The 25,164-nt window shown below is 38.5% G+C and overlaps 1 protein-coding gene across 2 annotated transcripts in view; it reads left to right on the forward strand.

Moving 5' to 3' along the window:
* Positions 1–25,164, forward strand: part of helz2a (helicase with zinc finger 2a) — a 133,672-nt gene that overhangs the window by 13,260 nt on the left and 95,248 nt on the right. The window contains exons 3-4 of one of the 2 annotated variants that reach the window (XM_063041441.1): positions 18,561–18,709; positions 19,075–20,165. In XM_063041441.1, the coding sequence (XP_062897511.1) occupies positions 19,177–20,165 (989 nt within the window). In that variant the 5' untranslated portion in view covers positions 18,561–18,709; positions 19,075–19,176. The remainder of the gene's footprint in view (positions 1–18,560; positions 18,710–19,074; positions 20,166–25,164) is intronic. The other variant, XM_063041440.1, reaches the window with a different exon arrangement.

The raw sequence follows: 25,164 nt of genomic DNA on the forward strand, positions 1-25,164 counted from the left end.
ACTAACACTGACAGAACCACATAATTATGGCATATAGTTACAGCAGTGCAAAGCAATACCATAATTTGATAAAGAACAGACCATAGGCACGGTAAAAAAAAGTCTCGAAGTCCCGATCGACTCCTGAGTCCCCGATAGCAGGCGGCAAAGGGAGAAACTCCCTGCCATAAACCTCCAGGCACCGAACACTGCCGATGATTGTTATTTGAGGAATATCTACTCATGTTTAGGCTGATAATTATATCTTGTTGATCACTTAATATTATATCTAATATAATCAGTAACTGCAAACAGACTGGATTTTTCAAAAATGTACAACCTAACAGACATCTGTTGATCTCAATATATAAGGAAGTTAAAATTCCTCACTAAAACCACTCTGGCTTGGTTACATGTTTGTCTAACTTCTACATTTATTTCTACAGCTAAGCAGTTGCTATAAGAATCTTAAATCCTTTCTTAATTCTACACAAAAATTCTTAATTGCTTTTTTAGTTCACTCGTATCTTCTGTCTGCAATGATGTGATTTTATCCTTCATTATCATAGCTACTGCTTCTTTTCTAATATTTACTTTACACTTCCTGGTGTAACTAGACCCTATTCCTTATCATATTGCAGCCATGTCTCAGTAATAGTTATCATATACTTTCCACGTTGAATTTTCACTTATTCCTTATACTGTTTCTTCCTTATACTCTTCTTTAAGAGGTAATGTTTCTCCGAGCTGATGCACACCCTCCACTAATGTTTTATTAACACATTTTGTATTTCTCTTTACTGGCTAAATCACTTTATTTCTGTTAGTCTTTTTGCCTGAAGGGCCTGAAGCGCCAAGTTGGACTTCTGGCTTACTCTCTTTCCAGTCATTTCTTTAGAACTATGAATGCTAAGAATCCAGATTGTATCACCACATAATGACTGCCCTACTTATTAGGACTCTATTTGAGTGTTGAAGTCAGTGGATAAGTGGTGATAGTTTCCATGAAGTGAAATCCCTTTTTCTTATACAACTCTGTCAGCTGCATGCTCATCTCACAACTCATTACATGCGTATGCTAGTTTTCATGTGGCCCAGGTCATTATGACAATGACCAATTCAGGCCCATTCTTTAATTTTGCTTCTTCTCAAAATTTCCTTTAAACATGTCCAGTGTATATCTTCCCTTGATTTCAGTTATGTAAATTATCAATTTAGACTTAAGATCTTGCTTACAAAAGATTCTTGTAGTAATGAATCACCCTAATATTTCATTTCTTCCTTCCTTCTCCCACTTTGGATAACATCTTGCTCTGAAATGCCATGGTTCTTTCAGTGCATGTTCTTTCAATTGTTTTTATTTTTACAGGCAGCAAGTGGTTTCACTTGAAATAAAAATTAAAAAATAATGGAAAATCCGTTTTTCTTTCTGATTTCCCAATAACTGCAGTTTTTTTTTCCTCCTTTGGATAGTTATTACAACTCCTCATTTTCTATCTCACTTGGGTCGCTCATTCTATATACTATCAATTGCATCTACTTTGCTCTAAATCTGTTGTACATTTCTTTGAGTTATGCAGAGGCTTGAATAAACTTCCTCCTTTTACTTCATCTCTGTATCTGAGCCAGAAGGATTCAAGATTGCGAAATCCAACATCTTCTCATGGGGGATATGAATCTTTATTAAACAAACTTGGATGATCTTCCAGTTCCAACACAATTTACACTGTATGAATTATTGAACATTGCTGTAATTTTGAATCTGTTATAATTTTTTTCAAAATTGGAACTAGTTACTAAGATACTGGGTAAAATGTTAAATACTTTTTGATTCCAGTTTATACTAACCATAGCAAATAGTAAACTCAGGTGGTAGCACTTCTTTCTCCACTAATTTTCAACTCACACTACATTCTTAGCTTTGCATTCTGTAATCGCCGCTTTCATTGTCGAAACTGCTCGCACATCTTTTTGAGACATCTCCAAATTTACAAATAATGACTCAGTCCTGTTTATAGTAAATGCTCTATAACTCAATTAATGTTGACAGCTGACTAGCAGATCAAGTTTGAGCCAAGTTGTTTCCTTTTAAGTTTTGGAAGGTGTTTACTAAATACTGAATGCTTCCATCTAAGATCTATTTATCCTGCATTTACTGTGAATTTCCACTGTAATTACATCTGAAGTCACATGTGTATGAAACCAGAAGATATGATTAATATTGTAGAGGTGGAAGTTCAACTTCCAGTATGGCAATTGGACATTTGAATTCTGTGAATTAATCTGAAATTAAAGGTCAATTATGGTTGCTGTGGAGCTGCCAAATTGTTCATTGAATTTATCCTGTATCCACTTTGCATTTATCCTATAGTGTCTCTGTAAATCCCCTTGCACGAGTTCTCAGTGATTAGTCTGTATTCTATTATTTTCCCTTTAGTATTTTGTTATTTATAGTAGATATTATAAATAACAATTTGAGTTTTTATAGCTCCTTTGTATCACTGTTTATTCTGTACTTTTTTTTAATGAAAATTCATGATCCAAACCTGTATGCCATTTTTTAATAATCCATTGTTTTCACCCTGTTCCCAGACCCTGCTTGCACCTAACCATGTTCCTAGACCCAAGCTCTAGCTGCATTGCTGACCTCATAACTCAGGCCTCGAGTTCTGAAAACATTCTCATAAACCTTTTCTGCATTCTGTCCAGTTTAATCAAATTTTTCTTATAACAGGGTGATCATAGTACAGTGTAGCCTCACCAATGACTTGTACTGTTGTAACATAATTTTCCAAAGACTTTACATATTGCCCTGACTGATGAAAGTCATGGAGCTAAATGTCTTTTTCACCAACTTGTCTATCTGTGACACCACTTTCAACGAACCATGCACTTGTACTCCAAAGTCGGTCTATTCCATTATATTCCCTAGTGCCCTTTCATAAATCCTGTGCTGGTTTGACTTTCCAAAAGGATCACCTGACATTTACTTGTATTGAAATCCATTTGCCACTCTTCAGCCACTTCCCTAATTGATCAAGTTCCCGCTGTAATCACTGTTAACAATGCCTCCTAATTTAATTTTGTATTATCCACAAATTTACTAATCAAGAGATTAATTAGTAAATTTGCTAATGTCATCTAGTTCATAACCATGCTTTATAGTACCAATTATAGTGACATTTTTGTTCTGCTTTGTAAAGCAGAGGGATCTCCTTTAAAAAAGTGGAAAACAATTGGTAACATTCATCACTCTGGACTCTTGCATTTTCTGTGGTATACATAGCCCCTCTGGTTTTCAAATCTTCATTTTTGGCTGTCATTGCTGTCACTTTTTATGAACTCAACTCCATTATTTAATATCAATAATACACTGTTTTTCCCAACTTTTTGCAATCCAGCATCTTCATTTGAAGTTTATATACCAATCATAAGCAAGAAAACTATGCATTATAAATTACCGGGTAACCAGTTCTGACTGATCACTTGATTGACAATCAAGTTTGATTGACACTGGCAATCAAGCTACTTACCATAGGCAAACTTTGTAAAGGAAAATCAAAGATAAGGTTACAGCGAGTCCAAATTCCAAATGCAAATTTTCACGGTATTCATTGCCGTCGCTGCACCAAACTCCTTCCCTTACCCTCTATTGAAAACCACAATCAGTAAAATGCATAAGCTCTGTGCTCACCCACCTTTCACTGGATTTCAAAACATCAATGTCGGTAATGCGATCTGAAATTTATTACCTGGCACAATAATAAATAAATAAAAGGCATCCGTTAGTCTTGTGAGACCATGGATCTGTGCCTGGAAAGTCTTCACTCTCCAGGGTGCAGGCCTGGGCAGGGTTGTATGGAAGACCAGCAGTTGCCCATGCTGCAAGTCTCCCCTCTCCATGACACCAATGTTGTCCAAGAGAAGGGCATTAGGACCCATACAGCTTGGCACCAGTGTCGTCGCAGAGCAATGTGTGATTAAGTGTCTTGCTCAAGGACACAACATGTTGCCTCGGCTGGGGCTCGAACTCACGACCTTCAGGTCGCTAGTCCAATGCCTTAACCACTTGGCCACGTGCCCACAGGTGGTACAATAATATTATGTCTAAAAGTCTCCCTCATTTAATTGCTATTAATTTGCGACATTTAAACATTGCATGGCATGAATTGTTGAGAATCTGTGTGGCAAATAGAGTTGTGAATTTGGCAAGATGTTTTTGTTGGAGTATGAAACTTATTATTCAATAAGGTCGATGACAAGTTTAGTTGTGAAACAGTACCATGACTTATTATGAAAGCATTTAGGAAATGGAACAATAGGAAATTTCCTGTCACACTCTGGTGAGTGGCTTATGTATGTTGAAATCAATCAGTCAGACAATTAATTTTCTTAATTACACTTTGTAACAGTAGTATGTGTTCACTCCTGTTTAAACTCAATCTCTCCCTTGTTTTTGCTTGCACAATCATTTTTGTCTTTCTGTTTATGCTCTGTGTGAAAGACTGGAGTTTTTTTTTTAATAAGGAGGTGCTTGGTAGAAAGCCTGGTTGTGCTTAGAGGAAGCAAGTCACCATCCTAGTTTACTGAGGAAGGTGAGGTGGAGAAGTACTTTCTGTAATCTTCTTTCATCATTCTATGGACCAGACATCATTGGGCTTCAATATGAAAAAAAAATCAAATCGTAAATTGCTCTGAAAAAACACTGCTATGCAATTAAGTTTTAAGGTAATATTTTCTAAAGCCCAGACTGAACATGGTAGAAAAAAACAGAACTTATTCTTGTATTCATTTGTATTTATGTATGGTAGAATGACAATTAAACCACCTCCCATAAATACATCTCACCTTTTCTCATAAACCGCGCAAAGGTACTTAACAAGATGTCCACCAATCTACATTGGGTCTTACTGATGATGCGTTTCCCTCCTCTCCTTCTCTCTTTCTGCATTTTCTATTCTGGTTCCCCTCTCACCACTTTTTCTTGCCTGCTCATTACCTCCCTCTGGTGCCCCTCCTCCTTCCCTTCCATCTATTGAGCACTGTTGATTAGATTCTTCCCTTCTTTAGCTCTTCACCTTTTTCACCTATCACATTTCAGCTTCATACTTCATGCTATCCAACCAATCCGGTTTCATCTATCTCCTGCCAGATTGTACTCTTTACCCCTCCTCCCACCTTTTTATTCTGGCTTCTGCCCACTTCTTTTCCAGTCCTGGTGAAGGTTCTCAACCCGAAAAGTCAACTGTTTATTCCCCTCCATAGATGCCACTTGTTGACACCCTTCAGCATTTTGTGTGTGCAGCATCTGCAGAATCTCTTGTGTTGGTGAATCTATTTAATTATTAAGTTAACATTCCACTGCAGAACTAAAGAATAACAAGAATTCAAAAGTCAAAATTAATTGTTTCACGGAATTGGATTACAGGTGCCACTCCCCACCCCACCCCAACCATATATGTGGGCTTATGTTCCTGCAAAACAGGCCATATTACAACTTTCAGAATGCAAAGCCACATCATCTGTACATGGATCAAGAAATAAGAGTTAGAAAAATAATTCTGTGGGTATTGACATGTTTTACAAAATTCCATGAGAATAAATTTTATTCCAAATCTTTGGATATTATTTTGTGAGTACTATGAGGGTAAATTTCTATCTTCTAAGTGGCCTGTGCATCTTTATGATCTGCTGAGTACATATTCAAATTCTGCCAATATAATTCCACCAGCCTCAACAACCTAACCTGAGGCTTCCTCTAGATTAATATTACATTTTATGCAAAATTTATATCTTTGGTAATTAATTAATTCTTCATAATCCCTCCAGGCACCGTTAAAAAAAGTGCAGTGATGATAATTAGAATTTACCATCCTGGGAAATAATTAATTATTGACTGATTCTTCAGCATTACCAGTGAAATCAATTGAAATGTAATCATCAGTTTCCAAGAAATTTATATCTGGAGCTGTATGGTAATGGAATGAAAGAATAAAACCATAAAATGTTAGACATGCTCAGTAAGTCAAGACTATCTTTTAAGTGATAAACAATGTTTTTAAGCCAAAAAACTTACTTTTAAACCAGAAAAAAATTAAAAATCTGATGTCTTAGGTTCTAGAGAAGAGGAATAATAAAAGGATATTAAGAGGTGATCAAGATGCATGTCATGAAGAGCTTCTCAATGATAGCCATTGGCTGCAAATTATAAGTTTACACTGCTCTTTCACAGCCAGCACCACCAAGTACTGTGTCCCTCAAATCCAAAATATTCCAGCTGGGAGGTTTGCTAAGGCTATTGGTGAGAGTTTAAACTAGGATTGCTGGGGGGTTGGAACCAAACTGAAGAGACGGAGGAAGAGGCGTTTGGCTCAGAAATAGAGAAAGCTTGGAGACAGTGCGGGAGGGAGGATAGGCAGGTGATAGAGAAGGGATGCACTCAGAACGATGATTTGAGATGTGTCTATTTTAATGCAAGGAGTATTATGAACAAAGTGGATGACCTTAGAGCATGGATCAGTACTTGGAGCTATGATGTTGTGACCATTACAGAGACTTGGATGGCTCAGGGGCAGAGTGCCAGGTTTTAGATGTTTCAGAAAGGACAGGGAGGGAGGCAAAAAAGGTGGGGGCATGGCACTGTTGATCAGAGATAGTGTCACGGCTGCTGAAAAGGAGGCAGATATGGAGGGATTGTCAACGGAGTCTCTGTGGGTGGAAGTTGGGAACAGGAAGGGGTTAATAACTCTACTGGGTGTTTTTTATAGACCAGGAGTCCCCAACCTTATTTGCACCATGGTCCGGTTTAATATTGACAATATTCTTGTGGACCGGCCGACAGGGGGCGGGGGGGTGGTGGTGGGTGGTGTTCAAGTAGGGTTAAACTCACCTCAACATGTCCTTTACAGTTAGGGTTGCCAACTTTCTCACTCCCAAATAAGGGACAAAAGTGGCAGTCAAATCCCGGGACACTTGTGTTTACCCCAGGAAAGATTACCATGACCATGAAGCCTTGCGCGGGCGCCTGTGTGCGCATGTGCGTACGTGCCGATTTTTTTTTCCCACAAATCGGTTTTGTCCTCATCTTCCTGACTATACTGTACATACATTATTTCTACTTTATATAGGCTGTGTATTTATCATATCATTCCTGCTTTTACTATATGTTAGTGTTATTTTCGGTTTTATGTGTTATTTGGTATGATTTGGTAGGTTATTTTTTGGGTCTGGGAACGCTGTAAAATTTTTCCCATATAAATTAATGGTAATTGCTTCTACACTTTACACCATTTTGGCACGAAAGGTTTCATAGGAACGCTCTACCTTGGCAGGGGAAATACGGGACAAGGGCGGTCCCATATGGGACAAACCAATTTAGCCCAATATACAGGATGTCCCGGCAAATATGAGACAGTTGGCAACCCTATGTTCCAGTTCAACCGTGCGTGACAGGGAATGAGGAAAGGTGCAGCTGACTCGTATCATTTTCTGGCGGACTGGTGGTTGGGAACGGCTGTTATAGACCATCCAATAGTAACAGGGACAACAAGGAGCAGATAGGGAGACAGATTCTGTAAAGATGTAATAATAACAGGGTTGTCGTCGTGGGAGATTTTAATTTCCTAAGTATTGATTGGTATGTCCCTAGAGCAAGGAGTTTAGGTGGGATGGAATTTGTCAGGTATGTTCAGGAAGGTTTCTTGACACATCATGTAGCTGACAAGAGGAAACGCTGTACTTGATCTGATATTGGGAAATGAACCTGGTCAGGTGTCAGATCTCTTAGTGGAAGAGCATTTTGGAGATAGTGATCACAATTCTATCTCCTTTACCATAACATTGGAGAGGGATAAGAACAGACAAGTTAGGAAAGTGTTTCATTGGAGTAAGGGGAAATATGAGGCTATCAGGCAGGAACTTGGAAGCATAAATTGGAAACAGATGTTCGCAGGGAAATGTATGGAAGAAATGTAGCAAATGTTCAGAGGATATTTGCGTGGATTTCTAAATAGGTACCTTCTAGTGAGACAGGGAAAGGATGGTAGGGTACAGGAACCGTGGTGTACAAAGGCTGTTGTAAAACTAGTCAAGAAGAAAAGAAGAGCTTGCAAAAGGTTCAAAAACTAGATAATGATAGAGATCTACAAGATTATAAGGCAAGCAGGAAGGAGCTTAAGAATGAAATTAGGAGGGCCAGAAGGGGCCATGAGAAGGCCCTGGCAGAAGGATTAAGGAAAACGCCAAGGCATTCTACAAGTATGTGAAGAGCAAGAGGATAAGGCGTGAGAGAATAGGACCAATCAAGTGTGACAGTGGAAAAGTGTATAAAGAACTGGAGGAGATAGCAGAGGGACTTGTTGAGTACTTTGCTTCAGTATTCACTATGGAAAATGATCTTGGCAATTGTAAGAATGACTTACATGGACTTGAAAAGCTTGAGCATGTAGATATTAAGAAAGAGGACGTGCTGGAGCTTTTGGAAAGCATCTGGTTGGATATGTCACTGGGACCGGATGAGATGTACCCAGGCTACTGTGGGAGGCGAAGGAGAAGATTGCTGAGCCACTGGCAATGATCTTTGCATCCTCAATGAGGATGGGAGAGATTCCAGAGGATTGGAGGGTTGTGGATGTTGTTCCCTTAATCAAGAAAGGGAGTAGAGATAGCCCAGGAAATTATAGACCAGTGAGTCTTACTTCAGTGGTTGGTAAGTTGATGGAGAAGATCCTGAGAGACAGGATTTATAAACATTTGGAGAGGCATAATATGATTAGGAATAGTCAGCGTGGCTTTGTCAAGGGCAGATCATGCCTTACAAGCCTAATAGAATTTTTTGAGGATGTGACTAAACACATTGATGAAGGTAGAGCAGTAGATGTAGTGTCTATGGATTTCAGCAAGGCACTTGACAATGTACCCCATGCAAGGCTTATTGAGAAAGTAAGGAGGCATGGGATCGAAGGGGACCTTGCTTTGTGGATCCAGAACTGGCCTGCCCACAGAAGGCAAAGAATGGTTGTAGAAGGAACATATTCTGCATGGAGGTTGGTCGCCAGTGGTGTGCCTCAGGGATCTGTTCTGGGATCCTTACTCTTCGTGAGTTTTATAAATGATCTGGATGAGGAAGTTGAGGGATGGGTTAGTAAATTTGCTGATGACAGAAAGGTTGGGGGTGTTGTGGATAGTGTGGAGAACTGTCAGAGTTTGCAGTGGGAAATTGATAGGATGCAAAATTGGGCTGAGATGTGGCAGGTGGAGTCAAACCAGATAAATGTAAGGTGGTTCATTAGGTCAAATATGATGGCAGAATATAGTATTAATGGTAAGGCTGTTGGCAGTGTGGAGGATCAGAGGGATCTTGGGGTCCGAATCCATAGGACACTCAAAGCAGCTCCACAGGTTGACTCTGTGGTTAAGAAAGCGTATGGTGCATTGGCTTTCATCCATCATGCGACTGAGTTTAAGAGCCGAGAGGTAATGTTGCAGCTATATAGGACCCTGGTCAGACCCCACTTGGAGTACTGTGCTCAGTTCTGGTCGTCTCACTGCAGGAAGGATGTGGAAACCATAGAAAGAGTGCAGAGGAGATTTACAAGGATGTTGCCTGAATTGGGGAGCATGCCTTATGAGAATAGGTTGAGTGAACTTGGCCTTTTTTCCTTGGAGCAACGGAGGATGAGAGGTGACCTGATAGAGGTGTATGAGATGATGAGAGGCATTGATCATGTGGATATTCAGAGGGTTTTCCCCAGAGCTGAAATGGCTAGCACGAGAGGGCACAGTTTTAAGGTGCTTGGAAGTAGTTACAGAGGAGATGTCACTGGTAAGTTTTTTACGCAGAGAGTGGTGAATGCGTGGAATGGGCTGCTGGCGATGGTGGAGGCGGATATGATAGGGTCTTTTAAGAGACTCCTGGATAGGTACATGAAGCTTAGAAAAGTAGAGGGCTATGGGTTACCCTAGGTAATTTCTCAGGTAAGGACATGTTCGGCAAAGCTTTGTGGGCCAAAAGGCCTGCATTGTGCTGTAGGGTTTCTATGTTTCTAAGAGCAAGAGTAAGCCATTTGGTCCTTTGAGCATCCTTTGCTTTTCCATAAGATTCTGGCTCGTTTTTGATGTCAGTGCTATCTTCCTGCAGTATTCTTGATTATCCCTTGATTCCGTCAATATTCAGAAATCATTGTGGCGCGTGGCCAAGTGGTTAAGACGTCAGTCTAGTGATCTCAAGGTTGCTAGTTTGAGCCTCAACTGAGGCAGTGTGTTGTGTCCTTGAGCAATGCACTTAACCACACATTGCTCTGTGACGACACTGGTGCCAAGCTGTATGGGTCCCAGTGCCCTTCCCTTGGACAATATCGGTAGTGTGGAGAGGGGAGACTTGCAGCATGGGCAACTGCTGGTCTTCCATACAGCCTTGCCCAGGCCGCAGTCAACATCGAAAATCGATGGACAGCTGAAGAACAGAAGAAGAAGATTCAGAAATCAATTAATCTTTGTTTTGATTGAATTCAATGGCTGAACCTCCTCAACCTTCCAAGGTAGAGCATTTGCCTGAAGACCTATACTCAATGGTTCAGGCGCATCCTCTTCCCCTGTGCCATTAGATGGTTAAATGGTCCATGAACCCATGAATAATACATCATTGTTCCTTTTCTCACACTATTTATTTATTTTGTGATCTATGGTAATTTTGTGTCTTTGGATATCAGACTGTGATAACAAATCTGATTCAGATGCTAAAGATAATCTATCTGCAGAGTGAAGAAAGGTCTCTGCATCTAAGTCTGAAATGCTTACCCCTTGATTTGAGACAGACCTGTGATTGTAGTCTCTTCAGTCAGAGGAAAATACCCTGTCTTCATCCAGCTTCTGAAAATTCTTGAAGTTCTAGACGTCTCTTATTCTTCTAAATTTGAAATCAGACAGAACTAGTCTACTGAATATTCCCTCACATGACAAACCAACCACCCCTGGAACCAGTCCAGTATTTCTTCACCATACTTTAATTATGTTGTTTAAAAGATGTTTGGACAGGTACTTGGATACAAAAACTTTGGAGGGATATGTGCCTAATACAGGCGAATAGGATTAGAAATGAGTAACATTTTTGCAAAAGAGCCTGTTCCTGTGACAGTAGAATAATGCCTGATTCTAATCATCGCGATTAAACTGCAAGTTAAAGAGTGTTATAATTAGGGATGGGAATTAAATGATTTGGGCAAGGGATGTAGGTATGGTGAAGCAAGTCTTCCTATGGATGGTGAGTTGAGCCTACAGTGGCCCAGTCAGTCTCATCCTTGTTTCCATTCGGAGGTGACAACTGGCCTAGCTCATCAGTGAGGTATTGCGCAGCAGCGCACTACCATTGAAACTCCAAAGGGAAATTGTTGTGTTGGAATTGGAAGAACATTTGATTAGATTAGATTAGATTCAACTTTATTGTCATTGTGCAGAGTACAGATACAAAGCCAATGAAATGCAGTTAGCATCTAACCAGAAATGCAAAGAATAGTGTTATTTACAAAATAACTGCAATAAAAAGTAAGTGCTACAGCACACAAATATAAAAGTACTGAGACAGTACAATATGGGTGCAATACTGCTTAGCGCTGTGATGTGAGGTTCAGCAGGGTCACAGCCTCAGGGCAGAAGCTCTTCCTGTGCCTGCTGGTGCCGGAGCGGAGACTCCTGTAGCACCTGCTGGATGGGAGGAGAGTAAAAAGTCTATGGTTAGAATGAGATGCATGCTTGATAATGCTTTTCACCCTGCCCAGGCAGCATTTGTGGTAGATGTTCTGAATGGTGGGCAAATGGGTGCCGATAATCCACTGGGCAGATTTCACCACATGCTGGAGTGCTTTGCGGTCCGATACGGGACAAGTGCCATATCACACTCAGGTGCAGTTGGTGTGTATACTCTCAGTGGTACAGCGGTAAAAGTCTGTCAGTATCCTGGGACAGAGGTGAGCTTTCTTGGCGCTATGCAGGAAATAATGGCGCTGTTGTGCCTTTTTGATCAGGATGGAGGAATTCAGGCAGTCAAGAGTGAAGATGTAAACTCTGAAGCAAGATATCTGCCAAAAGTTCCCTATTTAACAGGGCAGATCATTATAAAATTGGCTCTAGGTATGGCATATTCTCTTTATGATTTTTCTGACCTATAAAGATGGATTTTGTAGTCATTGGTGAGTGCTGTTGGCTCACCGCTCACCTAAAAAGTACATAAAATCTTACCTTCCAGCGGTCTTTCCTGGTGAGCCAGAATTAGCACTACCCATGGAAAATTGGTCAGCTGAGCAAACCCTGGCCCTGATCCCGTAGGCTGCCATGTGGCTGCTGACGCTGTAGGTGGTGGGTGGAAGAGAAGGATAGAGGTGGAGAATGGGGAGTAAGGAAAGAACGGACCAGGATGTAGAAGAAGGAGGCAGAGGCAGTGAAGGCTGTAGGAGAGAGGAGAGATAGAACAGGAGCAGAACTAGCACAGTAGCAGGAGTGCAGTGAAATGGGTGGATGTTTGAGCATGGAATAAAAACTCTTAGACCATAAGGCTATAAGGTATAAGAAGAGAATTAAGACATTTGTCCCATCAAGTCTGCTCTGCCATTTCATCATTGCTGGTCCAATTTTCCTCTCCGCCCCCATCTCCTGCCTTCTCCCCATAGCTCGTCATGCCCTGACTAGTCAAGAACCTGTCAACCTTTGCCTTAAATATACATAAAGACTTGACCTCAACAGCAGTCTGTGGCAAAGAATTCCACATATTCACCACTCTCTAGCTAAAGAAGTTCCTCATCTCCATTCTAAAAAGACGCCCCTCCATACTGAGGCTGGGTCCTCTGTTCTTAGACTCTCCCACTGTAGGAAACATCCTCTCCTCATCCACTCTTTCAAAGCCTTTCACCATTTGATGTTTTTTTATGGTTCTTTAGGTTTTAATGTGATGCAATGAAGGTTAGATATTTGAAAGAACTCATAGAATACCTAGATTAATATCTTCTTTGCACCTCTTATTATTACTTTTGTTCATTATCTATTCAAGTGCAATGTTTTGCATCCAATTTATTTACTGTAAACATTTTAAATCCCTATAAAAGCAAAATAAAACAATGAATGCAGAGTTCTGAATTGAAACAGTATGTCCAGAGCCTTATATTTGGGGAGAAAAGTAGTTAAAGGCCCAGACCAGTGAACTTTACCATTGATCATTCATTTGTCTTGATGACAATTCAAGGGAATTGTTAGCTAAGTCTTCCTATTGACAGAAACTTGTTGACCTACTGAATAATCTGTGCTTTGTTGATTCATTATTTTTTATTTTAAATACATTGGTTAAACATGCAAAGCCAGACAGACTAACCCAGTCAACAACTTTGATAGACAACCTTTGAACTGACTTTTCCCACTCCTGACTTTTGTTTGTTAAAATCGGTTTTCAGCATGGAAAGGTTGTAAAGGTAACCATGCTGGTTTTACTAATTTGCTAAGGACTGGATGTGAAGCATGATTGGCAGAGTCTGCGATAAGACTGCCTATTACTATACTTTATATGAATGCCTGTTTTTTCTTTAACCCTTACTCAAGTCTACACTATTTTCACAGTGGATTAACAAAACAATCCTATTAAAGTGGGATTCCAATTAATTGGGGCATTGGTTAATCGGGGCCGCCACTTGTTTGGGAGAACTCTTAAAGAACAAAAATTAATCAAGAAAATAGCCAGGATTCCCTTCGTTTATTTGGGATATTTGCCGCTTAAATGGGGCAGGATACTAGTGTCGAACACTTTCTAACTAGCATCTGATGCGTGCACTTGAGTGACTGTTAGACACTCCATTGTGCTTAGAGCAAGCAGTTTTAAAATGGCGTCAGTTGTGTGTGTGTTCAAAAAGCAGTGATTTTTGTCATCCAGTCTTGATTAAATATATATATTTTTGCTTTTAATATTTTGCTGAATATTGTGACGTGGACAAGAAATATAATGTGTGCAGCTACCACACAATTACAGGATATCAAACATGAAAATCAACTACCAGTGGGATATATATAGTAATATATATTATTATAAATAATAAAAATAGTATTGCTATCACAAAATAACAAGTATTACCACAGAAGCACATAAATCAAGTGCTTTTTGCTTTTATCTTGCTTTACAAAATGCATGACATTCAATAAAAACAATGACTTAATTTGTAGTTCCTTATTCACAGAAATGGCAAAAATTGCAGCTCCAAAATCTATGGAGTTAAAAGATTAAATTTAGAAACATTGCTGAAATAACTTTTTTTTTCTCAATGATACAGGATACAGTGAAATATTCAAGCCTGCCTATCTTTTACTTTTAACTGTATTTTAATTTAATGTCTTTAGATAATCCATAACACAAGTGCCCTGCTGAAAATCTCTGATGGTGCTTATAGGTAGCTGAGCTGAGAGATTTCTTTTATAGTTGTGCATTTAAAAGTAAAACATTTCTCAAGTTCGTTATCATTTGAATAATGCAGGTATTAATTTTATTTGGTTTTGTAATGTTCATATTTTGTCTTGTTCACTAGGTTCATGAACTTGAACCTATTCATTTGATCTTGTACAATTGTCGTGGAGTCTAGATGTTACTAAATAAGCCTGTACACATTGAAACAAAAATTAATAGAATCTACTTGGCAGCCATTGATCAGCCCTATGTAAATATTCATAAAGTGAATTGGCACCTTCTGTTTCTCTTTATTTGGCTGGAATGGGAATAACCAGGGTTATCAGCACTCTGCTTTATAACGAATAAAATTTGACAGTGTCGTTGAGTACACAAAGATAAAGTAATTTAGGAAATCTATAAATTGTTGTCAGTGATTTTCTGTTTCATCATGAGGTGTGGTGTTATAATATTCACCATGACAATTGATGTGGAATTAGTGAACTGATGAAAAAACTTTTGTGATCTATTATTACTGTTAATTAAATACTGATGTATTGTCTTTCTGAGCAAGATAAAACTGTGCTTGTAATTATGCCTCAAGCATAATCAAAAGCTTTTCTAGCTCTGAAAAATAGTTTTATATCTGTGGAGTGCGGCATTCAGTTATTCAGTCATTGTTCAATCCACATGTAATGTACAGGCATCACTAACCATTTTTATTTGAAGTCAGTAGGGGAACAATGCATAACAATGCATATTACCTTTATGGTTGTCTACCACAAATACACAAGTGGGGCATGCACTCAATTGTAAGTGTAGGCTTTGCCCTGGGGATGAAGCTGGATGACACATGACACCAGCTTCTGCATTTCTTTACAAACACGGAAAGTCTGCAAATACTGGAAACCCAAAGCAACACACACAAAATGCTGGAGAAACACAGCAGATCTGGTAGCATCTATGGAAAAGTGTAAACAGTTGAATTTTCGGGCTGAATTCCTTCTTCAGGACCGAGAAGGAAGGGGGAGATGTCAGAATAAAAAGGTGTCTGCATTTCTTTAACTTTCCAAACCCAGAGCTATACTATCCATTAGTGAAGATTTCACTAGTTTGGCTCAGTTCTCCTTTAGTTAAGTCCTGTTTGATTTGAACAAAATATACCCAAACAATATGAAGCAAGAAATTTTATTCATCTAGAGTAGACTCTGAAATGCACCACATGAAGAGGCAACAAAGGCAGGAACTTTCAAAACCTTTGAAAACTCAAGAAACACTTGAATCATGAATGTGTAAGAAACTACAGACCATGTGTGGTCAAAGTCTGATACTGTATTAACTTGTTTATTAGATTAGGGAGGACTGTAGGCCCTTAATATGTAAATTGAGCTCTGAATATCATATTACTGTCAACTGAAATGCTGGATGGATGCAAGAAATGCTTGTGCCTGCCTCAGCCAGTCAGGTCAATTTGAAAATGAAATTAGGACCTATATAAGGAAAGGTACGTCGCATCCGCAGTTTCTCTGGTTAGCGGACGATTTCCCTCCACACCTCTCTGACGTAGTGGGAAATTGCGTACGAGGCAAGTTACAGCAGTGATTTGCCATTGCCTTCTGCCGGGTGGGTTTCCAAAGAGATCACCAGCTTGTAACCCAGCACAGATGGAAAGCGTGCGGGGGAGCCGGCTGGCTGGATTCGAACCCGGGACCTTTCGTTCCGAAGTCCAACGCTGATGCCACTATGCCACCAGCTGGGTCAGGACCTATATAAACACAAAGAAAAACATAAATTTATTGTATTTGATTTCATTCTCCTAGTGAATAAGGAACAGCTGCAAAAAAATCAGCATCCTTGTCCAGCTATTCCCTTCCTACTTCAATCACAAGGTGGGGAGGGGGCTTACCACCCCCCACCATCTTGCTAGACCCTATAAACTTTGTATTGGACTCTGTTGCACACTATTTGCTGGCTAAGTAATTTTTACCATGAGTCTAATGCTCATGAGGTGGTAGGTTTTAAGTTCATGATGCACAAATGCGATTTCAAGTTAAGAGAGTGGTAGATTCTCAAGTTACCAATGAATACAATTTTGTATCTATTGAATACCCATCTTTCATGGTAAAAATGCTCTAGCATTAAAATTTCCCATTTTGAAAAGGACTAGGAACTAGTTACCCCATAACTGCTTCTTACAGTCTCTGGACTAACAGATGTATTGGGAAATTTATGGCTCTTGCATATAGCATTGCTACTTTTTAATGAGTGTATATGATAGTGTAGTGGTTAACGTATCACATTACAGCACCAGCCAGCAATTCCCGCCGCTGCCTGAAGGCAGTTTGCATATTCTGCCCATGACCGCTTGGGTTTTCTCTTGGTGCTACACTTTCCTCCCATATTCCGAAGATGCACAGTTAGGGTTAGAGAGTTGTGGGCATGCTATGTTATCACTGGAAGTGTAGCAACACTTGTGGGCCACCAACACGGTGTTCGCTGATTTGATTTGATGCAAACAAGGTATTTCACTATGTGTTTTGATGTACATATGACAAATAGTGCTAATCTCTTTAATCTCCAAACATGCTGGTTAAGGTTTTCAAAAATACCGCAGATGCTGGAAATCTGAAATAAAAAAAACAACAGGACATGCTGGAAATACTGTTTTGAATATAAGGTCTTGACCAGAACTTTTAACTGCTTATCTTTCCCCTGTGCCTGACCTGCTGAGTCATCATTTTCTGTCTGAATCATAATATTGAACTTTCTCCACTTATTTCAGACCAAGTGCAGAGTCAGATAATACATTTTAGGAAGTATACATTTTAGCTTTGTGTATTCTGGCTAATCTTATTGTTTCTTAATCTTAATTTCCTGTCCCTTGTTAAAAATGTTTTTTTATTTGCAAAGCAAATTAGAAAATCTGGAGGCTGGAACAGAATAAGAAAAGAAACTTTTAGAAATACTCATTCTAGTTTTTTATGAATGTTCATTAATCTGTTTCTCTGTCCATTGAATATCTAACTTGCAGAACATTTCCAGCATTTTCAAATTGTGTTGGCGATTTTTACACACATGTTCTGATCAGTCTTTATCAGTGATAATTAACATAGCCCAGAATGGGAGTAGTTTAAATTTGAGAGCATAGTTTCTTCAGAATAGATTGTGCTTTAAAATTTTTGAGATTTAAAATATAAAATATTGTTTCTTATTTTTTCCTCCTTTATCTTCTACTGTTTATCTTGTGGAAAATTTTGTTTTCCTCCATAGAAAGATAGAAAACCTACAGCACAATACAGGCCCTTCGGCCCACAAAGCTGTACCGAACAAGTCCTTACCTTAGAAATTACCAAGGGTTATCAATAGCCCTCTATTTTTCTAAGCTCCATGTACCTATCCAGGGGTATCTTAAAAGACCCTAACCTATCTACCTCCACCACCGTCACCGGCAGCCCATTCCATGCACTCCATCTTTAATTGTTTCAAATTTGACTCTCATTCACTTAATTTACATCTACATCATTCCTCTATACTGTTCGAAATTGATGTAAATCTCACAGGTGAACAAAGCAGACAGTTTGTTCTGATGTTCAACATGGCCTCTGTACATCATTACCAGCTTGCACATCTCTTATAAACTGAAGAGAAATGGAAGGAGTTTAATTGGATGCACCTCACAATGCTATTTTCTGGCAAAGTTAGTTTGTTTTCAGCTAGACCCAAAGCTAAAAAAAAGCACTGTGCAGGCTAGTCTTTGTTTACCACTTTGCATGAAAAGCATTTATACATGCAAATAAAAACATGAGGACTAGAAACCATGACTGACAAGCCCAAGTAATGTTGACTGGACTACTGGTTTGTAACAGAGTTTTCAGGTTAATAATTAACTACGTAAGCACAGTAAATAGCTGGTTCCCAAGCCAAACTACAGCTGTAACCACAGTTCCAATCACTGCTGAGTTAGTAACAATTGAGTTGCCATAATTATTGACAGATATTCTTTGGAGCTATTGGGAATGTATGTATGCTTTCAAAACATGGAAGGAAATTGGAAAAAAGAATTAAGCATTATTATTCTGTCACATATCACTCTGAACTTTTCTTTTGAGAGAGGGAGAATTAGTTTTGTCAGGATTTCTAATTCTTCCATCCCTCATGTTTTTTCCAGGCTTATCTCTTTGGAAGATCTCATAACATGGGAAACTGTGAAGGATCTACTAACCCTTATCTATTGGATCTACTTATTTACGCAAATAATGGTGCCATGAATTGTGGTTATAGTGTTGCAGTTCTGGCTGTTTGATCTCCTGATGAGAGGTATTCAGATTGAGTGGGAGGAAGCAAAGTTTGGGTGGCTACAACTCCATTACTATAGCTTGCTGCGATCCATACCAGCTTCTGCTCAGCTAGTGACAAGGGGGGAAATCCACTAATGTTCAACTCTCTACCAACTTTGGCTACTTATTATTGATAAAATCTTAGAGAATAATTGTGTTTCTAATGAAATTGATGACTTAATCTCAGCTGTAGTGAATCCTATTTTGAGCATTTAATTCGTTTTATAACTAAAACTTGATACTATCAATGCTGTTGTGGCATTATATAAATTATATTAAGAAAATGTTCCTACTATTTTTCAATGTAGGATTTATGACAATAATGCTTGTATTTTTCTCTTGCAGTACTTTTTCGGTAACTCTCTGGCTGAACAGTAATTCCTCACTGGACGATTAAATATCAGATAGTGGAGAGTTTCTCGATGTGTGCAGTTCCTCTGAGTGAGAATGAAAGAACTGGAAGACCTCTTCAAAAAGCTTGATTTTCAGCTAATTTGCTTTCAATGTTCTGAGCAAACAAATGAGAGCAGCGTTGTTCTCAAAAATGTGAATCATGAATGCCAGCACCTCCAACTTGTCGCACGGAAGCCACAAGGTGTATGGAAAATAATTCGGAGGCGACCAACTTTCATTAGTCCTGCGTGCTATGAAGTATGTTGGTTCTACAAGGAGGGCACTGGCTGTAGGAAACATAGGAATAACTGCACGTTTGCATGGAGTAAGGAAGAAGCTTTGGTATGGAATTATGAAAAAGATAACAAAACTCAGCGAAACACCCTGAAGAACTTAGTGGCCAAAAGAGCAAACAACAGAAAATTGTGTTCCAACGCACCTAGTGCAAAACAGCAGCGAGTTGAGGAAGTCATTGTTAATGAATTTGAAGGACTATTTATTGAAATATGTGAAGCTTGCTTCTATAAGGCACCTCAGCAAATAGCTGTTCAAAACTCTAATGGCCTTTGTTCACTTTCACCACAGCATAACTGGAAGCCATTATTGGCCCATATCCTTGTAGGCGCCAATAATATGAAGCAATGCAATGAAATTAAATCTCTCCCATCTAGAGACAAAATCCGGTATTGTGCTAAAATGTGTCGAGGAGAATTATGTCAACATAATTATTGCAATTTTGCTCATAGTGAAGTTGAACTGATGGTATGGAACTCAGAGATACAACAAGGTTTGAAGCGTCCCACGTTGCTTCAGGTATCACAGCAGCGGATCAGGAATGGGCAACCAGGAGCAGTACAGATGATAGAAAACAAAGTTAATTTCTACTGCAGAGTATGTCTGATAACCTTTTCTTCTCAGGATGGATTTGAGAGTCATTGTTCATCCATAGAACATACTCAGATGGTTTTGACAGACATGACTGTTAAGTGGAAACACCGAAAACCACCTCTTAAAGGAAAAAACAATTACCAAATGTGTCCAAGGTAAATGACAAAACAAAAATAAATCAACAGAGATTAAATAATAATTTTATTATATACTTTGCATTATTTACATTAGCTTACATTAGTTTTTGCATTACATTGGTTATTGATCATCCTCATGAAAAATAACATTTAGAAAATTCCTCGAATAGGATGTGGTAAAACTGTTTTTGAAAAGTATTGTGTCTCTTTCAGTCTCAAATGAACCTCAGATAATATTGGTTGATAAAATCCTGCAGCATGTTTGAAATTTGACAAATTGCAGGAAGTTTGGCTACTCCCTTATAAGGAAAACATCTTAATGGTTTGGGGTAATTGTCAGGAGCCAACTGCGTTATGAGCACACCTATGACAAATGTACAAAACACATTTTGTTTTCTACATGGAAAGAATCATAGAATGACAGAATTACAGAATTGTACAACATTTAAACAAACCCTTCAATGCACCACATCTGGGACAACCTTTTTGCCCATCTACACTCTTCTCATTTGTCCAATTTAAGACCATATCCTTTAATGCTATGCATTTTTAATTGTTTGTTTAACTTTCTTAACCATAGTTCTTGTAACATCTTGGCGAATCTCCTCTACATTCTCTTTGGCACAAATACTTCCTTCTTATAATACGTTGATCAGAACTGCATATAATACTCCAAGGACAGCCTAACCAGTATTTCATACAGCTGCAACACAGTATCCCAACTTTCATATTCTATACCCAGCCCATGAAGACCAGCATGCCATATGCCTTCTTTACCACCCTGTCTGCCTGTATTTTCACTTTCAGGGAACTATGGGCTCGGAACTCTAGGTCTCTCTGTTCAACAACATTTTTTTTTGTAATTTATTTTTTATTGAACTTCATCATCAAACAAACATTTCCATAAGATATATTTCAGATACTGTACATACATATCATATAATCATATTTGTCACAAATCTCCACATATTTATCTGAGGTATACACTTAGAGAAAGGAGAGGAAAGAAAGAATAATCGAAAGAAGAAAAGTATGTACAGAGTAGGGAGTTTTTTTTTACAACATATTCATTGACTTGTGAGAATAAAATCAGGCCTATGAGGTGTTACGTAGTTAAACCATTTTTCCAGTATGAATAAAATTGTTCCAACTTATAATTAACAGATGCTGTTATCTTCTCCATTTTGTAAATGTCCATTGTAATTTCCATCCATACATTTAAAGTTGGGCTCTCCTGTGATCACCATTTCCTGATAAGGGTCTTTTTACCAGCCACCAGCAGTACATTCATTAAATATTTATCTCTTTTCAACCATTCTTGAGGTATATACTCAAAATATATGGTCTTACTCTGTAAGGGTATTTCACACTTAAAGATGTCTTATATCCCACTCCAATAGTCTTTGATAATGGGGCATTCCCAGAAAATATGATAATGGTTTGCATTTTGATTTCCACAATTTCTCTCAGCAAACAGGGGGGTTACTCTCATAATGGGATTTCTGAGAGGGTGTAATAAAACATCAAGTTTTTCCACCCGAACTCCCACCATTTCTGTGAACTGGTACACTTCCATTGAAACCTCCATATTATTGTCCAGTCTTCCTCAGATATTATTATCCCTCCTTCCTTCTCCCATTTTGTTTTAATGTATGAAGTTGAATGTGTTTTAAGATTTTACAAACCCTTATACACGCTTGAAGTTATTCTGCTACTGTTGTCTGAATTATATGCTTTTCTAAATAGCTCTATCAGACATGTACTTGCCTTGGTTACATTTTTAACCGTCCTGTTAACATACTGTCGCATCTGTAAATACCGGTAAAAGTCTTGTTTTTCTAATAAGTGTTTCTCTTTGAGCATTTCAAAACTGAACAGTGTTCCTCCTTTCATTATATTGCAAATAAAGTAAAGGCATCCGTTAGTCTTGCGAGACCATGGATCTGTGCCTGGAAAGTCTTCACTCTCCAGGGCGCAGTCCTGGGCAAGGTTGTATGGAAGACCAGCAGTTGCCCATGTTGCAAGTCTCCCTTCTCCACGACACCAATGTTGTCCAAGGGAAGGGCATTAGGACCCATACAGCTTGGCACCAGCGTCGTCGCAGAGCAATGTGTGATTAAGTGCCTTGCTCAAGGACACAACACATTCCCTTGGCTGGGGCTAGAACTCACGACCTTCAGGTCGCTAGTCCAATGCCTTAACGACTTGGCCACATGCCCACACATATTGCAGATAACTGTTTTATTTATATAACTTTGTAGGTTGCTATCCATCAAAATTGCCCGTATGGGGATGGAAAGTATCCTCTCCTCAATGTTTTTCCATTGTGTATCATAGATGGGTTGCACTAGCATATCATGGCTCTCAAATGTGCTGCAAAATAATCTCTAAGAGAAGGTAGGCCCCATCCGCCCTTTTCCTTGGCTAAATGAAAAGTTTTGAGATGAACCCTAGGCCTTTTACCTTGCCATATATGTCTTGATAGCATCTTCTTCCATTCATTGAATTGATTTTGGTTAATCTCTATTGGTAGGGTCTGAAAGGGATATAGTAGTCTGGGTAGTATATTCATTTTAATAGATTCAATTCTTGAACTGAGACCAAGAAAAGGAGTTAGGTTCCATCTTGTTATATCTTCCTTAATTTTTTTTATATATAGGGCTGATAATTGCATTCTGATGATTTTGCCAAATCTTTTGGCATAATGATGGCCAAATATTTGACAGACTCTGTTTGCCAAGCCCAAGGATATCTACTTTCAATTTCTCTTGATGGGCTATAGTTATATGAAAGTAGTTGGGTTGGCCATATTGTTCAAAGGATTGCATCAATTTAGGTAAAGAGTATGTTGGTTGCCCTAGATAGTTCAAAATGTCATCCGCATAACAGGCCAATTTATGCTCTGTCCCTTTAATAGTAATTCCCCTGATATCTCCATTTTGTCCGATGTATTGAGCTAATGGTTCCAGATATAATGCGAAGAGTAGCGATGACCACGCACAACCCTGTCTCGTGCCCCTTTCTAGGGTAAAACTATTAGATAAATATCTGTTGATTTTAATCCTGGCAGTAGGATTGATGTATAATGCCTCTATATATTTAGTAATTGTGTCATGTAGACCAAATCAATGTAAAACTCTGTAAAGAAAATTCCAGTTAACCAAATCAAATGCCTTTTCAGCGTCCACGCTTATCACTATTGCTTCAATTTCATTTTTTAAAATATGATCCGTAATGTGAAATGTCCTTCGTATATTGTCCTGTGTTTGGCATTGTTGTATAAAACCTGTCTGATCATTATGTATCAGTGTGAGTAGAAACTCTTCTAATTGTTTGGCCATGATGGAGGTAAATATTCTATAATCCAAATTAAGAACAGATATTGGTCTAAGTGACCCACATTCCATTTTATCCTTGCCTTCTTTCGGTATAGCTGAGGTTATCGCCTCCTTCTGGCTGGGTGGCATTTGCGCTTTTCTTAGGGCCCAGTTCAGTGTGGGGAGTAAAATAGGAATTAACTCACTTCTAAACTCTTTATACCACTCTGCCGTATATTCATCTGATCCTGGTGACTTGCTTAATTTAAGCCTACTAATTGCAGTTTTTAGTTCAGCTTCAGTTATGTCAGCAGTCATTGTTCTATTTTGTTCTTTGCTTAAAGTGGGTAACTCTAAGGAATTCAGGAAGGTGTCAATTTGGGTTATGCTTCCCCTGGAACTTTGGAATATAGAGTTTTGTAAAATATTTCAAAAACTTCTTGAATTTCACTTAGCTTATTTTGTATCACTTTTGTTCTTGGATCCCTTATTCTATGAATTGTATCTTCTGCTTTTTTTTCAATTTCCATGCCAGTATTTTCATAGATTTAGATCCACTTTCATAGTGTCTCTGTTTCAGAAACATTACATTTTTTCTAATTTCTTGTGTAGCCAAATTATTAATTTCATTCCTAATTTTTAAAATTTCCTCTAGTGTATCCTGTGCCAAACTCAATTTGTGTTTTTTTTCTAGCTCCTTCAGCTTATTTTGTAATTCCTCTAATGTTTTATTCCTTATATGAAGATATCGCTATAATTTTCCCACTTAAGACAGCCTTCATTGAATTCTAAGTAAAGACCAATTTCTTTTTTAATTTGTTCCTTAAAATAGGGATCATTGAGTAGACTTGAATTTAGTTTCCAAATAGTATTCTTTGGTTGTAGGTCAAAATCAACAGATAAATATATAGGTACATGGTCACTTACATCGATTGTCCCAGTTCCACAGGTGATTATTTCGTCTCTATCTTATCCAAATATTATGAAATAGTCTATTCTTGTATATAAGGAAGGAGGGGGGCAGAATAATGAGTGTAATCCCTTCTGTCGGGGAAAGGTCCCTCCATATATCAATTAGAGCAACATCCTCAAAAAGAGTGTTAACTTTGTTATGTAAGGACTTTGTTTCGTAAGTTTTTCTATTGGAAGAGTCTAACTTTGGTTGTGATTGTAAATATAAGTGTCCCCCACATATCAAGAGACCTTCTGTTTCCGTTACCATAATATTAGTAATTTCCTGGGGGTGCGTATATATTCAATAAAGTAACCGGATTTCCATCTATATTCCCCCTTACTAGAATATATCTGCCCTCCTTATCTCCCATTTCGAAAACTTTTTCAAAATTTAGCTTGCTTGAGTTGAGAATAGCAACTCCTCTTCTATGTCCTGATTTATATGAGGAGGAAAACAAATTAGTGAAGCCCATTCTCTTTAATTTTCCATGCTCATTACAGATATCCCACCCTGCAAAAACTCATTTCAGGGAGGTAGCACCATCAATTTGCGGGAGACTCCCGGAACTTCCGGGAGAGGCGGGATGTCTGTCATTATCACTTAAGTGAGTTTCCTGTAAATATACTACATGGGTTTGTTCTTTTTTCATTTTTGGTAGAATTTTACTGCGCTTGACTGGATTCAACAGCCCATTGACATTAAAAGAAATGAATTTTACTTTGAATTTTAGCCATGAATTTTACAT

Source organism: Mobula hypostoma, chromosome 2, assembly GCF_963921235.1.
Source record: "Mobula hypostoma chromosome 2, sMobHyp1.1, whole genome shotgun sequence".
NCBI classification, from domain to species: domain Eukaryota; kingdom Metazoa; phylum Chordata; class Chondrichthyes; order Myliobatiformes; family Myliobatidae; genus Mobula; species Mobula hypostoma.